The sequence below is a fragment of the Microchirus variegatus genome (genome assembly GCF_963457635.1).
Source record: "Microchirus variegatus genome assembly, chromosome: 19".
Classification (NCBI taxonomy): domain Eukaryota; kingdom Metazoa; phylum Chordata; class Actinopteri; order Pleuronectiformes; family Soleidae; genus Microchirus; species Microchirus variegatus.
In genome coordinates, this window is record NC_139820.1 from 9,860,569 (window position 1) to 9,877,311 (window position 16,743).

General features: G+C 40.5%; 2 protein-coding genes across 3 annotated transcripts; both read left to right on the top strand.

The window, feature by feature from the left end:
• The first annotated feature begins 3,373 nt into the window (after positions 1-3,373).
• Positions 3,374-6,457, top strand: LOC310940965 (uncharacterized protein). Its single transcript, XM_083906036.1, has 4 exons — positions 3,374-3,938; positions 4,041-4,160; positions 4,288-4,653; positions 5,395-6,457. The coding sequence occupies exons 1-4, from the start codon at positions 3,458-3,460 to the stop codon at positions 5,979-5,981; spliced, it is 1,554 nt and encodes a 517-aa protein (XP_083762162.1). The 5' UTR covers positions 3,374-3,457; the 3' UTR covers positions 5,982-6,457.
• A 1,314-nt stretch (positions 6,458-7,771) lies between these two features.
• Positions 7,772-16,642, top strand: zfyve27 (zinc finger, FYVE domain containing 27). Of its 2 annotated transcripts, XM_083905771.1 has the most exons (14): positions 7,772-7,852; positions 7,927-8,093; positions 9,391-9,628; positions 9,759-9,829; positions 9,930-10,116; positions 10,198-10,293; positions 10,531-10,643; positions 11,901-12,019; positions 12,245-12,316; positions 12,975-12,995; positions 14,103-14,244; positions 15,085-15,131; positions 15,233-15,314; positions 15,395-16,642. In XM_083905771.1, exons 3-14 carry the CDS (start codon positions 9,399-9,401, stop codon positions 15,463-15,465), a joined length of 1,251 nt encoding a protein of 416 aa, XP_083761897.1. In that variant the 5' UTR covers positions 7,772-7,852; positions 7,927-8,093; positions 9,391-9,398; the 3' UTR covers positions 15,466-16,642. The 2 variants fall into 2 exon arrangements, with proteins under 2 accessions (XP_083761897.1, XP_083761898.1); XM_083905772.1 differs by lacking the exon at positions 7,772-7,852 and having other exon boundaries at positions 7,917-8,093.
• Positions 16,643-16,743: the final 101 nt, after the last annotated feature.

Consider the following 16,743-nt stretch of genomic DNA (forward strand, 5'->3'; position numbering starts at 1 on the left):
TGCAGGCAGGGCATTTGGATCCACATTAGGCAGGGGGGCCCTGAACATTAGGAGGTCAAAGTAATCCAGAATGTTGTTCTCTTCATCTACACATCACTTTTCACATCTTTTCTTGACTTTTTTTTTTTCAGACCCCCACTGCCATTTGTCACTTACCTGACACATCCCGGCTCTCTCAGCCCCTTGTGATCTCTGCGTCCTTCCACTCTGATCCCTGCTTTCGTCCTCGCTCGGACTCTGAGTCCCACCAAGGCCTGGGCAAGCCTCGTCTCATCCTCTCTCTCCTCGGCCTCCTTGTCTGCCGTCTCCCCTGCTCCGTCCATATCTGCGTCCATCCCTCGCCACACCTGCTTTGCTCGCCGCCTGGCGTCTCTGTCTCCGGCTGCTCTGTACAGCATCTGCAGTTGGTGAAAGTTGACCCCCGTGAAGATATTAGAGCATCCGGCCTTCCTTCTGCGTCCATGGGAACATTTCCACTGCACAGGCAGAGCTTCCTCGGTGAACGCTTGGGCTTCGGCCATGTCCATGTGGTGATATAGAAGAGGGAGACGATAGCAAGGGATGAGGCAAGAAGGGTGACGGGAAGAAAAGCTAAAAAAGGCAAGAGAAAGGAGAGAGATTACAGCTACAGATTACAGAGGAAGCTTAAACCTTCAGCCCCCAGACACAGTTCCATGGCTACAGCCTAAATACTTAGATCCATTTGCAGTGACAAAGATTTATCTCCTTATTTATGGGTCTTAAGTGCATACACTCTTTGAAATAAGGGTTCCAAATGGGTCCTTCTACAAGGGCTGAGGTTCTACCTGGAACCATTTGCTTCAGAAAAACCCTTTCCTGAACAAAAGGGTTTTTCAAGGGTTCTTGGTAACACTAATGGTTCCAGGAAGAAGCATTTTGATCCAGAGAACCCTTTAAAACCCCTTTCCTGAATGAACGGTTTTAAAAGGGTTCTTGGTGGAACCCTTCCAAAAGGGTTCTCCTATGAGGACAAGCCGAAGAACCTTATATGGTTCCACTTAGCACTTTTATTTCTAAGAGTGTAGGGAGAGGTGACACGGTGACACGGTGACAGAGTTACTCGTTTTGTTTCACCCATCAGTTTGGCTGTGACATATAAGATCCATCCATCCATCTTCTACCGCTTAAAATCTTTATTTTAATCATGAAAAGTCTTACAAGTAGTGTTTACTTTTATTGGAACCTGGATCCAACAAATCAGCTAAAAAACATTTATTTGGGTTATATAAATATAACATCACTAGTGGACGTGTTTTCAGAGGTCAACAAAATTGCACTAATTACAGAAGATATAGGTTTAATCTGGTTTTTAAGTAACTTATTGACTGACTGACAATCAATTAATGACACAATCATCACAATTTTCAACAAAAGTTTCTGATTTTGTTTGTTTACGGAGACTTTTTGTCTTCAAATTTTTTCTTTTTTAATTGATAGTAGAACAAATATTATAATGCTCTGACGCAATATGACTGAAATGACAGCATTAATATGCGACGTTAAGCAACTACTACTGTATAAATTTAATTTTTTACATAAACAAATTGTTTTTTATGTCCGAGAATGATGTCAAACACTTACCTGAACCTGTGTTGTTTGAAAGAAACCAACAGACACACAACCGTATTAGCGCAGTAGCAGGCAGAGACTACACAACCTTCACACCCGCTAATGCCAAGCTGACCCACATTCGACTGGGGGCCTGTGAATAATCAAAGAGTAATCCATTAATGATGTCAGGGTCCAGGTGCTTACCTCACAACTAAGATCTAATCTGCAAGCAAAAAATGGAGTCTGGGTTACACAGGAATATGCAACGGGTGTACTTTTACTGTTGTTTCAGGCTATAAAAGTTGCCCCAGTAAATCAAAGCAATCATATTAAGTGGGGCTCACGTGACATGGAAAGAATAGTAATACACAAATAAAAGAAGATTGATATTCATGTCCTCTTAATCAGGGTAACAATATTTAGCCTACATCAAAGCAATGCTAACCCTAAGCAATGGAAATATCACTAAAACACAAGTACTAAAATGGTATTTTTATTTTATTTTATGAATTTTATATCTGCTGCTAAGGTCGTAGTTACTTTTCCTGAGGTGCTTTGTCCAATGGTCCCTGAAGGCAACCTAATTAAAAACTAAATAATTAGCAGGTGTGCAGGTTGGGCGGCCATTTTAAAAGCTAAAAGCCTCCTTCTCTTCTTCAGGCTGTTGCTGAACTGTTAAAGGTGGCGTTTTTCCCCCAAAAATTGACCATGTGTGGGCTGTTGACTGTTTTGCTCAGACCTCGACTGGCCTTTGTTCCACGGGCAGGTGTATGGAGTCAACAAAAAACAAGATATATCCACAGCAAACCACCACAACATAGCGTTAGCATGATGGTAAGTTCACAAAGGGAGCCTGTTGGTCTTCTTTTTATGTTTTATTTTTTGTCAGTGACTAGAAAATACACATTAGGAGTTGTTGTTGAGACTGAATACACTATTTGTACGTTTGGTTGTATAAATGCATAATGAAATTATATTTTGGTTGAGAATGAGCCTTTTACAGGGATTTTAGGCACCTTTCATGGACAACTCAATTAGGGGTGTCAAAGGGGCCACATCAGCATAATTGTCATACAGAACAAATGTAACCAAATATAAGGTAACTCTTGGAATGCCATCACTTTGTGGGTAACGCAATCACCATGCATTGTGGGAAATGTAGTTTATGGTCAACGCATGCCTTAAAGCAGCATAGACCTATTTTAACACAGATTTTCAAGACCAATGAATCACCCGCGGGCCACATAAAATTACGTGGCGGGCCACATCTGGCCCCCGGGCCTTGAGTTTGATACGTGTACTAAATGGTCCACCCAGCTTAAATGTGCTTCTCTCATCTTGAAGTGAACATCTTGACAGATCCCTGTAGTTCCATGATAACGCATGGGAGGAGAGTAGCTGTCATTCATGCTTGCACACTAGACCTTTTATAAAACTGCCTAAACGTATGATTTTTATTTATTTTATCCCACAGGAGTCGGTGTTTGCAATGACTGTGCTGAATCTTGCTGTCCTTGGGCCTTCTGGTTGGGTTTTGGCAAACCTGGAGGATTACAAAAGCCGCACCTGATGGATGACGAGGCCTTGCAGGAAGCACCGTGTTACACAACATGTGTGGTGTTGTGTCATCTGAATGTGATAACAAAATAAACTAAAGTTTGTCAATTCAAGTTGTCTTTTTTTTTTTTTTTTAACTGGTGCAGTTCAGCCTCCAGAACACTGGGTGGCAGTCTTCGGCTAAACCCGAAGGACATTGTAAACACTTGACATCCGCATTTCGCACCAGCTGAGACAAGCTAGTCGTAGAGCGGTACTAAAACAGGTAATTTGTCAATTTTTAAAAAGAGGAAAATTAATATAGAGTTAAAGTGCCCTTGAGCGAAGCATGGCGACGCAGCTGACCGAGGCCAGGAACCGCCCGTCTGTGACAAAACCCTCCGAAGATGAGGCTTCGCTTTGTTTACAGGAAGAGCTGGTTGCAGCGATATACGGAGCGTTCGAAGTGGCTGTGCAGATAGCGGTCAGAGACGTGAAGAAGCTGCTGGGTCACACACGAGGAGACGTTTATGAAGAGGTGAGGCGAGAGAACGAGTCCCTCAGACGAAGACTACAGAGAGCTGAGGCTCGACTCGAGGACCGAGGTGAAAGTCCTCCTCCTCTGTCAAAGCAACTGCTCGACGCTTCAAAGCATTCGGATCAACACAGCCAAACACACCTGTATAGGAATGGAATCGAAGGTGACGCACTGCAGCCTGCTGGAGCCCAAGATGAAGATGAGAGCGGAGATGAAGAGCGGTCATCTGCTGGTGATGCTGAGACGCAAAGTGATGCTCCTTCAGAGCAACGAAGGCATCCAAGTACAAAAGGTCTGCAACTGTTTTATTTATTTAGTCTTTCCTGAAAAGTACATAGGCTGACCATGATCTAATGGTCGAATTTGTTTTTCCTACATAGTCTCCCTTGTTCAGTGTTGCAGCACTTGGTTGACCCTGGTAACCAAGCTCTCATCCTGATGGTCCATCATCAGTTCCGATACTGCTTCCCAGCCAAGTGGTTTTTCATTGTCCTGATCGAACAAGACCCGATTTGTCAGTTTTCGTGGTTGTTTTTTCTCGATCGCTTTTTGCAGATGCCTCAACAAGTTGGCATGTTACTGTCTATCGATGGTTTGGTCCTTCTGAACACAAACACAATGCCCTTAGCCAAAATTCTAACCGTCCCCATCAATGACAATAATGTATGTATTATCAGCACCATTATATCAGTCATGTCTTGTGATCTTGTTTACAGAGGTCACTGGAGTCCCCGCTGTCCATGTGATGAAGGCAGAAAACGTTCAACCACCATGTCAGGCCTCACTGCTCAGCGACGCTGCCGAATCCATGTCGGAGCAGGTGAAAGTAAAGCAGGAGAAGCCCGACGAGGACGATCGAGACGGTTCGTCGTGCTGTTTCGACTCTGTCAAAGTGGAGGATTTCAGCCTGGAGTCTGTGCTGGAGATACAGTCCAACATGTTGGAGGAGTGGGAGCTTGAATTGCCGGAGCAACACGCCCAGTTTCCCTGCACCAGGCTGACTCCGGGTAAGATCAAATAACCAATGAGAGCCTGAAGCAATCACACAAAATGATATCCTTACATTTTATCGATACAAACTGATTTTTGTATATGCTACCAAGCCTCAGACTACAGACCTCTTACTGATTGCAATTGTAGCATCATATACTCTATACCAGGGGTCTCAAACTCAAATGACCTGGGGGCCAATCTGCATCTATTGTGGTCAAGAGGGGGCTGGCCTAGAGAAGAAAAAGTGTGGGGGGGGGGGGAAACAACTGTTCACAATATCACATATACCTAATAATACTATTTATGATGCAAAATGAATGTATTAATATCAATAACGGAGACATTTATTTTTAATTATATAAATAATAGTGTGGACAACTGTAATTAAAATTCGTACCAGGAGCCGTTTCGTGGCTCGGGCCCTAGCAAGTGTATTTATATACAGTATGTAACTGAATGTTGTATATGATACATTAATAATGGGATAATTATGACCAAAGGTCTTATTATTACTGTTATAAATAACATTGCTAGCTATTCTATCACCTCTCTGGCAGCTGTGCCTCAGCTACACACTGTTTAAAAGACGCTGAGGTCGTGGGCCATGTTTTCATTATAACATGATATTAAGTGGGGGGCCGCATGTAATTGATTGGGGGGTTGCATGTGGTCCCCGGGCCGCCAGTTTGAGACCCCTGCTCTATACTGTATAAGACCTTGTGCAGGTCTAATGCTTGTTACTTACTTTTCCACAGCTCATTCTCCAAATATGACAACAGGCCTCCCGCCACCCGCAGATTCGCCACCCCTATTCTTGGAGTTCCCCGTCATCCCGATGCCAGAACCAGCCCCCCTCTCAGAAGCCCATCCAGGGATTTATGGAGTCCACATGAGGACCAGCCAAAACCACGGCCACACCGTCACCAACATCTACAACTGCAAGTTCTGCGGTCAGATCTTCCGTTTCCCTAGCTTGCTGCGGCGGCACGTCGGCCAGTGCCCGCAGAAGCTCCGTCAGCATTTTCAGCCTCCTGCAACCGGAAGCAAGCGAAGCAGACTACAGATTTACCCTCCCGGCTGCAGCCCCTTCCACTGCACGGTGTGCAACCGAGAGTTCAACCGCATGGAGAACCTCAAAACCCACCTTCGCATACACACGGGAGAGAGACCGTACACCTGTTCCGTGTGCTCCAAGTGTTTCCGTCACTCCGGCGCATTGACCAGACACTTTCGTATCCACACCGGGGAGAAACCTTATGTCTGTGAACAGTGTGGAAAGTCATTCAGAAACTGTGGGGGGCTCAAATTCCACCAGCGCTCACACAGCAAACAGCTACAGTAAAGTGGAAAGCACATGGGATATAATCTGCTGATTTTTCCTCATTATTCATTATATTTTCTTTATTATTTATGCGTTAAGATATTTTATACAACTAGTACTCCATAAGGTATCACACCAACTGATCTGCATTCTCCAACTACATCATGTGTTTTTCCCTTTGAGACTACAGGAATCATTTTTAAAGGCTGTTGCAGTGAAAGCAAAAGTACATCATACTGGTGGTCTTTGTCTATTATGTTGCATTTAAGTGGTTATAAGTCACTTAATCGCTCACTTCATCCTGTACATGTTTAGTTTCATTCATCCAAATATGCATCTTAATTTGACATTGTGGAAAATGTAATGGACATTTATCAGAAAGTGGTGACTAATGGTGTTTTTGTTGTACTCTACCTCTGTGGATATGACAGTGGGAAGCCTGCAGGCAGCAGTCTAATTGTGAAATTTGATTAAGTAAGATTTATAATGCTGTTCAAAAGTTTGGGGTCACCTATACAATTTTTTTTTGTGTTGTCCATTAAAAGTTACACTTTTATTCATCAAAAGAGTTGCAAAATGAATAGAAAATATAATCAAGACATGGACAAGATTAGAAATAATGTTATAATTGTACAAGGGTTTTCTAATCATCCATGGCCTTCTAATGCGATTAGCAAACACAATGTACCATTAGAACACTGGAAATGGGCATCTATACACCTATGTACATATTCCATTAAAAAAAAGACGTTTGCAGCTAGAATGATTGTTTACCACATTAACAATGTATAGAGTGTATTTCTGATTCATTTAATGTTATATTCGTTGAAAAAAAAAGGTGCTTTTCCTTAAAAAATAAGGACATTTCAAGTGACCCCAAACTTTTGAACGGTAGTGTACAACAGGAAAATGTATGTGCAATTTAAAAAAAAAAACATCACAGACACTGGAAGTTCATATGAAGTGATTATCTTAGGATGGCAGGGAGACATTTAGATTGCCAGTAGGGGGCAACAGAGAACATAACATGCAATGTATGACAAACTGAGTAAATCAGTGGTATTGATATGAAATTCCAACTGAAGGAAGGCATTACAGTGGGGGAAAAAACTAATCTTCAGGTAATGCATTTTCCACATATGGAATGAGTGCTCACCAGATACAATGTGTCACTGGAAAATTTTGCAAATTTGGTGCAAATTTAACCTGGAATTTACCAAATAATGCAGAAACCTACACGGTCAACGTTCTCCTGTGTACAAAATAAATGGTTTTACTCACTTCGAGTGGTAAAATGAGAAGTTAACTATGCTCAGACAATGACAGGATACTGTGCATATGGATTGTCTGTGATGTTGAAGAAAGTCCTCCATTAGCAATTTTTAAGTGAAAACATTGTCAAATTTCAGGTGCAATAAAAACTAAATTTTCCGCAAGTTCTGGACAAGATTGACCACAGTGTTTTCAGGACATATATGGCTACTAGCGTAATGGAAAAAAAACTGTACATTTTTAGAGAAATGTCAAATTAAACCGTCCCGTATTCGCACTTTTTAATAAAAAGTAAATAAACATTCTCCCAACATTTTGGAAGAGACATAAAAAAATAATAATAAATAAAAAATGTTTTTATATATATACATATACATATATATATATATATATATATATATGTATGTGTGTATGTATGTATGTATACACAGTATATTTAATCTAATGTTTCAGCTCAAGATCGTCCTGCTCTGTGATCGACTGCATCACACACCGCCCCCCATTTGGCATCGTGTTTTCTGCCGTCAACAGTTCGGTCTGGATGAAATGCGGAAGTGGACGTTTCCTGAACAACACCGTGCTAACAACAAAGCTAGCAGTGATTAGGAGTCGTCTATAAAGTAAATAACTATTGTCCTGGGATATTTTAACCGTAAGCTACTCGACAGCGCTGTAAATCGGCTTTCTTTGACAGGTTCGTGCTCACGCAGGACGGCAGACTGCTGTCATGTTGACTGGGCTGGGTAAATTTGGAGGCTTTTCCTTCCTCCGGGCTGACGATGTCGGTGAGACTTGCTAGTTTCGCTTGAGCTCCTCGGCTGCTTCACCACAAGCTGCCTAGTGTTGGACTCTCAGCTCGGGGTGAGTGTCTCATTCGAATCCGATGGCCGATTGAACTTTCTGGGTTTATGTTGCAATGACATGTCTGCAGTGTCCTTGTCAGCACACCGCCTCACTGTTTTTGGTGGAGCTGCAACCAGGGCTGGACGACAATGCTAAACACCTTGTTACGATAAAAAAAAATAGTTTTTAAATCACTCGTTATTAATGATTATCTCTGTAAATTTCACTGTCATTTTGTGAGTGAGGTTACTTGCAACTGTGTATTATTAACAGTAATTGCTCAATGTTTACACATATCAATATTTATATTTAATCTTAATATTAGTGAGATGGAAGACAATTATTTTGTGATACATATTGCCATTTAATTTTTGACCATGCAACTAATGTTGTTGTTGATGTTTGCTGTTGATTAATCTGTCCAGTATTTTTGTAAAGTTATTACCTATATTCTCCTTCTTTTATGTTTTCTGTGGGACGATTCAATGTTTTTGTTTTGTAGGGTTTTTTTGTCAGAGAGACAGACCTCCCTGTACTTCTAGCTGTTATTTCACCTGTTTTTTCTCTCAAGTGATTACCCAAATAATGTTGCATAATTAGCACAAGGTGGCAACAACAACTGCATGTGTGTTTGCAGAAGTGATGACATTTGTGAGGTTTCTTGAATGCATCTTGAAGCCACTCTTCTAACTCGGACTGTAATCAACCAAAGAAACTCTTGGTCGACTAAAGCCCTGAAACTTCGACTAAAAATCGACTAATGGGGGGGGGGGGGGGATTCATTTCAAATTAAAAGAGGCTCTTAATTTGAATAAACCCGCTGCCGCAGCTGCATTATTTGCATCTGCGGGGTTTCTCTGAAGACATTCTGTTACCTGTGAAACATGGGTGCTCTAAAACACCCCCATTAGCACTTGGTACTTTCCTTCTAAAGAAATTCACCATAAAAAAAAATTATAATTAAAAAAAATAATTAGTCGACTAATCACAATTTAGGTTGAGCCAGAACGTGTCGACCAGTCGACTTTGACTTTACAGCCCTACTTCTAACCTCAACATATTGAACATTTAAAAGTGATGAAGTTTACCAGGGCCATTGAATGCATCTTGGAAAAATAAATCCAAATAAATCCTCTTCTTCTTCACAGTTAAACTGTTAAAGTCTATCGTGTCGATTTGGCTGGAGCATTGGTGTTTTCTTTCTTCCTGCATTACAAATCGTATTTTTGCTTGAAATCTGGTCTCACAGCAACAGAACGTTGTCATAACATTTATTGTCAATTCACCAAAACCCCTTTCTTTTAAATCTTCACAGGAACAAAAATGCACAGTACTGGGGTGTCCCACGAACCTTCACAGGGTCCAGGGGAACGTGGGGAGCTGGTACACACGCTATCCAAAGACACGCTCGGGTCTCCAGATGCCTCTGAGCTCGGGAGCCCGCGATGTACACCAAACTTTGACCTCCTGAACATGGTCGTGTCGTACAAGAAAATGGCTCAGTATCTGGAACCGCTGCTAGATGCAGTGGAGCTGATCCGCTTCCTGCTTGGGTGTGTATATGTTTTTGTTTGTGGTCTATTTGAGCTTAATGTGACTGAAATGCCTCCGGCCTTAAGTGGTAATGGCAAGAAGCCAAATTAATATTGCAGCATTCAGTGTGATGTGCTTTCTGTTTCGCAGATGGAGGATGCCTCTGTGCTCTCTGTTTGTGTGTATATTGCTTAATGTCTTCTTCTGCACTGTTAATGAAGGTAAGAGAACGCATTAATATTGATCTAGGTTTTGGACGCTCTTCTAAAAAAGTACACTTGAATAATGAATGTACTGTCGTATGTGCCTGTGTGCTGTCAGCGGGTTGGTTCTCAGTGGGTGTGGTGGCAGCGTTGGTGCCTGCTTCCTTCGGTTACCTGCAGGACAGGTGTGGAGGAGGAGTCACAGACGCCGAGCTCCAGAAACGACACTATCACACTGTGCACCGCAGAGACCTGCAGACGGTGCACCTCACCAAACAGGAAGCCATGCTGGAAGTCAAAGACCTGTAAGAAAGATGCCACAGGGGATAGGGTTAAGTGCAGCAGGGCTTGTTTTTGTAAGGTTTGTGTTTTGTCTTTTTCACTAGTTTGAAACACCTCGACGATATACTGTCCTCTGCCTGCCAGTCAGCAGAAACTATTTACAAGCTCCTCTACTGGGATAATCACACCAAGTCATCAAGGTTAGGATTTACATACACACATGCAGTGTCACATCACCTATAGTTGGTAGCTATTACTCAATTATTATATTCTCTAACTGTTTAAATACATTGTAACCTATTATTTTACTGTTATAAAACCCATATAAACAGCTTATTTGAAATACTTTATAGCAGTTACAACATTATAGCATTAAATGTAACTTTTTGAGATTGATGATTTGAGTGAGACCTGACATTTGTAATATTCTCCACCAGGTTTTATGGAGGGATGTTCATCGTGTTGTGCCTACTCTACATTGCTCCTGTGGGCTGGGTGCTGGCTTTACTCAACAGCACCATCTTCCTGTGGAACAGAGATTTCTACAGAGGTCAGTTAATTCCGTCTGAAAGAGGTTCAAAGTCTCGTCTACGTTTGGTGAGACACCGCAGGCGGCAGGTGCATTAGGTGCAGCTGCGGAGACGTTTATGGTTAGTGTGCGACGTATGTCCACATGATCGGAATTTGCAAGGCAGTGCACAAAGGAAGTAGTCTGGATAAACAGGAAGTCCGTGAGATAACATCTGCCCAGTGCTGCAAAAGCATGTAGTGCTTACGTCAGAGGAGATGCATTGAATCACTTTTTTATGTATATGTATATATATATATATAAATGTGTGTGTGTGTGTGTGTGTGTGTGTGTGTATATATATATACATATATATATATATATATATGTATATATATATACACATATATATATATATATATACATATATATATATGTATATATATATACACATATATATATATATATACATATATATATATATATATATATATATGTATATATATATATATATTAGGGATGCACCGATTAATCGGCCAGTGATCGGAATCGGCCGATTTTCACGTGATCGGCCAAAACCTTTGTTGTTGTATTTTTAGTTGGATATTGGATGTGAACAACATGCTTCCATAACACACTGCACTTTTAAGATTATTATTTAGTTCTATTTTATAGTGGTAATCTGTTCAAAAAGTCACACTTTAAGTTATTATGTTCCAGCATGTTCAAATGTATCATGACAATTGTTTTTGTATTTTTATATATACTTCTATTTTATAGTGATTAGTTTTTGTATTTTTAGTTGAATATTGGATGTGAACTGATTGTATTTCTATGTTAAAATGTTCTATTAAGGAGAAAAGATGCAAAAATATATATCTTTCTGTATGCTGAAAAGTGGTTTAAAAAATTGAAATCGGAATCGGCTAAAATCGGTATCGGCAGGTCAAACTTCTTGAAAAATCGGAAATCGGATCGGCCCCAAAAATTGCAATCGGTGCATCCCTAATATATATACATATATGTATATGTGTATATTTATATGTATACATATACGTATGTGTATGTGTATATATGTATGGGTATGTATATATATATATGTGTATATATGTATGTGTATGTATATAAATGTATATATATGTATGTGTATATATATGTATGTATGTACATGTATATATTATATGTGTATATATATATATATATATATCATTGTTTTTTTAACATTTTCTGACATTTTATGGACCAAACGATTCATTGATTAGTTCCAGCTCTACAGTGTTGTTTCCTCTGTGGGTCCAGTTTTATTAGACTTTAGGAATCTCTTGCCCGTGGGCCAAACCAAGGCCACTGAGGGGCTGTGTGAGGAACATGAACGAGGCAATTCGCTGGACAGGACCCCCACACCAACTAGTCTGGAGGTGAGAGGAAGGCACATAGTGGTGAACTACTTAAGTGGTTGTACTTTTCATTTCAGTCAACCATGACTATAACCTTCTGATATAGTTTATCCTATGCTGTCCATGTATTTATTCACTAATGTACAAATCCATGTGTGAAGGTCTTTCTCTCTATCCATGGTGCCATGGTTTGTTGGTGTCCAAGTTGCTGAATAGGGGACTGTGTATGTGTGTGTTTGATGACAGGACCTGTCACCTGGCAGTGTGGAAGAGGCTGAGGAAGCAGAACCTGATGATGAATTTAAAGATGCCATTGAGGTAAAAGAAAAAAAAAGGACTCTAACCCTTCACAACCGCATTTCAGTTATACTTTTACTGCTAAATCTGGTTTTCATTTTTCATAACACATACGCTACTGTTCAAAGGTTTGGGGTCACCTATCCAATTTTTTGGTGATTTCCATTAAAAGTCAAACTTTTATTCATCAAAAGAGTTGCAAAATGAATAGAAAATATAGTCAAGACATTGACAAGATTGATGGTTGATGGTTGCTGGAAATGGGCCTCTATACACCTTTGTACATATTCCATTAAAAACCAGACATTTGCAGCTAGAATAGTCGTTTACCACATTAACAATGTATACAGTGTAATTCTGATTCATTTAATGTTATATTCATTAATGTTATATTATTCAAAAAAAGTGTTTTTCCTTCAAAAATAAGGAAATTTTTAAGTGACCAAACTTTTGAACGGTAGTGTACATAAGGGCAATATCCATTTTCTTAAAGTAAACATGAAACCAAATGAGCATATTCCTGAAAATGTGTTCTTGGGAAGGAGAAGAATGTTTCAGGAGTGTTGTTTAACAGTCCATAATGACCTATTTACTCATGTGAAACATCAGTGTTCACACAAACAAATCACACGTTCTCTTTTTTTTTTTTTTTTTTTCCTCTGCTGTCTTCTTAAATCAGGAACATTCACTTTCCCTGCAGGTGAGTGTCGCTCCCCTCTGTTATAGAGGAGGCTAGTGCGCTGCCACCCTGTACTCTGTAATACTGCGACACATGCGCATCGTCATGTGTTGTGAAAGCTTGTGTGAGGGTGACCTTGTGGTTTAGGAGCTTGCTTTGCTCTTTGAAGGGTTGGGTTTGCTGCTCTTTGTTGAAGTCACACCAAGTGTCAGTGTTTGTGAGTAACATTGTTTTTGTGCGTTGTTCTGCATCCCGATAAGGAAACTCCCATGGTCTTAGTGGTAAGTGGATTTTCCCACTACCCACCTCCCCCCCCATCCATCCCTCCCTCCTAACGTCATGTGTTTGTTTCATTGGCATGATCATGATAGTTAGTGCAAGCCCATGATTGTGTACCTCAGTTATCCCAGGTCATTCATTTCTAGTCTGCATGCCTAAGGCATTGTTCATCTTCCTTTAGAGAGAGGCATTTAGTTGGATTGAAGTGTTGCTGCATGAGAAATAAACATGTATTTTTCTGATTGTAGTAGAGCTGAAACAATTAATAGATTATGAATCGATGGCGAAATTAATCGTCAACTATTTGATAATCCTTTTTGAAGCTTATTTCATGATTAAAACCAGATTTCTGATTGTTTTAGCTTCTTAAATGTGAATATTTTCTTTGTTTCTTTGCTCCACATAACAAATAAATAATTAAAACTGAATCATTTTGGTTTGTGGACAAAACGAGACATTCGAGAACATCGTCGGTTTGACAAACACTGATCGACGTTTTTTAACATTTTCTGCCGATACAAATAATGGTTGCAGCTCTAGATTGTAGTCGTAGTAGTAGTAGTAGTTATCCCCATATCCTGTACCCTGTCTGTTAGGGGTGGATGGATTTCTTCATCCTATTCTCTGGTCCTCTTAGATTCTTGTACATCTCAAGTGCAAGTGTTCCATTCAGTGTATTCGTTTGTACTTACCTGGTTTTCCCATTTAACATATCTTACCCATACGGCTGAGTTTGGCCCGGTTTCCTTGCCAAGTTTCCAGAGACGATCTCTGATTACTGTCCCACCTGTAGAATGTAATTAGCATTTTCTCTCTCCACCTCCTCCTCCCTCCCCCCCTCTTGCTCAGGAGGATGATGATGTGCCTCTTGGAGCTCCGGAGTACGACACCATCTCTGAAAATGGCCTGTTGAGCCGCAATGAACCGATACGCAGCAAAGTGTCCAAACTGACAGAGAAACTGCGTAAACGTTACCCTACCACCAGCACAGGTCAGTCTGCGATCACTCAGCCATGATGATGTTATTCTCTTATAGGCAAATTAAATTCAATTTATCTCTATAGTGCCAAACCACAACATACATTATCTCAAGGTACTGTACATAGTAAGGCAGAAACCTTTATAACATTATCCTGTCGGTGGATTTGTTTTGAAGTTTTAAAGGAGACATATTATGCAAAATCAACTTTTTAATCATTTTAATACTTATATTTGGGACACTGGAGGAGATAAAACACGCGATGTTGACTTCCGCACTCATTGTTACGTCGCAATGAGACATTCCTGGAATTGTTGTCTCGCGGAGCTCCGATTTGTCCCTAAAAACACGAGAGTGCAGGCGAGGGCAATAGTATACGGAAGAGCGGAAGTCAGCTAAGTGTTCTATTCTTGACTGCACAGTGCAGCACAGAGTTCTACACAAACTTCCAGCTTCAGAGGATTTACGTGTCCAGTGGATACATTTTATATATGACGTCAATGTGCCAGCTAGAGTCGGCAATTGATGGCTTTTCCAAATGCTAACTGCTGTTAGCTGACGGAGCCTCAGTGACGTAGTTTCCTGTGTCTCATTTGCATATTTAAAGAGACAGGCACTCAAAAGCGAGCTTTCTGAACAGGGCTGTTTGGGCAGGGTGATTGAACTGCTGTGGTGCTTCATCCTTAAGGGATTTTGACCAAAGCATGTCACAGACATGTTCATTAGGACACCAGGGAACTAGGTTAACTTGGAGAAATATGGTATAATATGTCTACTTTAAGACCTCTAACATCGTTCAACAACAGGCTTTAATTTTAAATACTAATTGTCTTTCTCTCTTTGTCTCCAAAGGCAACTGTTCCAGCTGCAGCGCCGTCTTCTCAGTGCTAAAGAAAAGGGTGAGACTGAGAACCTGGGCTATATTTAGACATCAGGTCATGATTTTTTTCCCTCACTTTTCTGTGGGTTCAAGCTTCAATTCACTTGTCTCTTATTGCAGAGGAACTGCAGTAACTGTGGCAACAGCTTCTGCTCCCGATGCTGTTCTTTTAAGGTGCTGAGAGCTTGCATGGGGGCAACGGGTAAGGACGGGAACCGTTATTCATTATTTCTTCTCTGACTGATTCCAAAGTGATTGAAACTCTTTATTTTGTCTCTTTAGCTCCAGAGGCCCAGAGAGAGACCGTATTTGTTTGTGCTGCCTGTAATTCTTCTCTCATCAAGATGCAGTGAGACGACATGTCGCTCTTTTCTTCCTGTGGGAAGTAATTCATGTTCGTCCCCAAGCTGGGGGCCTCACACATGCCGTGGTTTTTCTGTCGACGTACCTCCTGTGTTCAACTCAGAGACTTGTTCCACTTAAATCTCTCCTTAGCTACTTATGATTATCAGACTGTACTTTCCTGTAATACTGTATTTCCTGTTCAAACTCTCAAAAATGAAGAACTGGGATCTTATTAATCGACGAGACTTAAAACAGGAAATGTACAAAACCAGAGGACCTGGAGTCTTCCCTTTGCTGAGCAGAGGGAAGCACAAAGTATGCAAGATGGAGGTCAGGATTAAGCTGCTGGTGTCGGGTGTTTGTTGGACTTTTGATTTTATTTGCTTTGCCTCATCTTAAAGTTGTGTCCACTGGAATATCGGTATCGTAGTTCAGCTCGACTACAATCCCGAGAGGACTTTTCTGTACGAACAAAACTACTGGGTGACTTTGGTGGATTTTTTTGTCTTTTTTAGATTGGTGATGTTATGAGCTGGACAGTGTAAAAAACAAAAACTTGGATGAACAAAATAATGTGTGGATAACCCAAAGGAACTCCATATTCGGCCTTGGTTGCTGAAGTAAATGGAGGCTTGACGCCTGGAACTAAACACTTCTCACAGGCTCACTCCATGACTCCATATGAATATTTCTAGGATTATTTAATTTTAATGAGGACAGCGATGAGTGATTTTGGTTTTCTCTATGCGAATTCTGCAACCAGTGATGAATCCCTTTACATGAGGACGAGTTGGTCTCTACTTGTAATGATACAACTGTTGCTTCACTTCCTGTGTGGACAAACCTGACTGTCAGCCTGAAAAAAAAGCCCAGGTTTCTCATTTTAACCGCATCCAAGTTTGATTAAATTTTATTCTGAACTCACTGAGAAACCGTCTGCAAATGTCACCAGAGCCTCTCACTCTTGCAAGCAGGACTTAATAGAATTTAAGTGGGGGGCATTCTTCTCGCTTGAAAAGGTGGATCTTGGTGGTGAAGTTGTTTTAATCCCGATTCAGACACAGATGATTGTAGTTGTTTGCGTTGCTTTTATTGTAATCCTATATCTTAAAAAAAATGCTTAATGTAAGTTGTTCTACTATATCTATATTGTATTTAATTTAAATCTCCACAATCTATTATAATTTCACCTAATGTTGAATTCTGTAATATATTGGCCCATATTTTATGGTTGAAACGCTGTTGTTGAAATAAACTGAGACGATTTGATTAACTTAGAAGTGTCA

Excerpts from the sequence above, each read along its gene's own strand:
- zfyve27 (XM_083905771.1), top strand. The coding sequence starts at position 9,399 with ATGCACAGTACTGGGGTGTCCCACGAACCTTCACAGGGTCCAGGGGAA. Across the intron at positions 9,629-9,758 it reads CTGATCCGCTTCCTGCTTGG|ATGGAGGATGCCTCTGTGCT; the intron begins GTGTGTATATGT and ends TCTGTTTCGCAG. Across the intron at positions 15,315-15,394 it reads AGCTTGCATGGGGGCAACGG|CTCCAGAGGCCCAGAGAGAG; the intron begins GTAAGGACGGGA and ends TTGTCTCTTTAG.
- LOC310940965 (XM_083906036.1), top strand. The coding sequence starts at position 3,458 with ATGGCGACGCAGCTGACCGAGGCCAGGAACCGCCCGTCTGTGACAAAA. Across the intron at positions 3,939-4,040 it reads AAGGCATCCAAGTACAAAAG|TGTTGCAGCACTTGGTTGAC; the intron begins GTCTGCAACTGT and ends TCCCTTGTTCAG. Across the intron at positions 4,161-4,287 it reads GATCGAACAAGACCCGATTT|CGTCCCCATCAATGACAATA; the intron begins GTCAGTTTTCGT and ends CAAAATTCTAAC.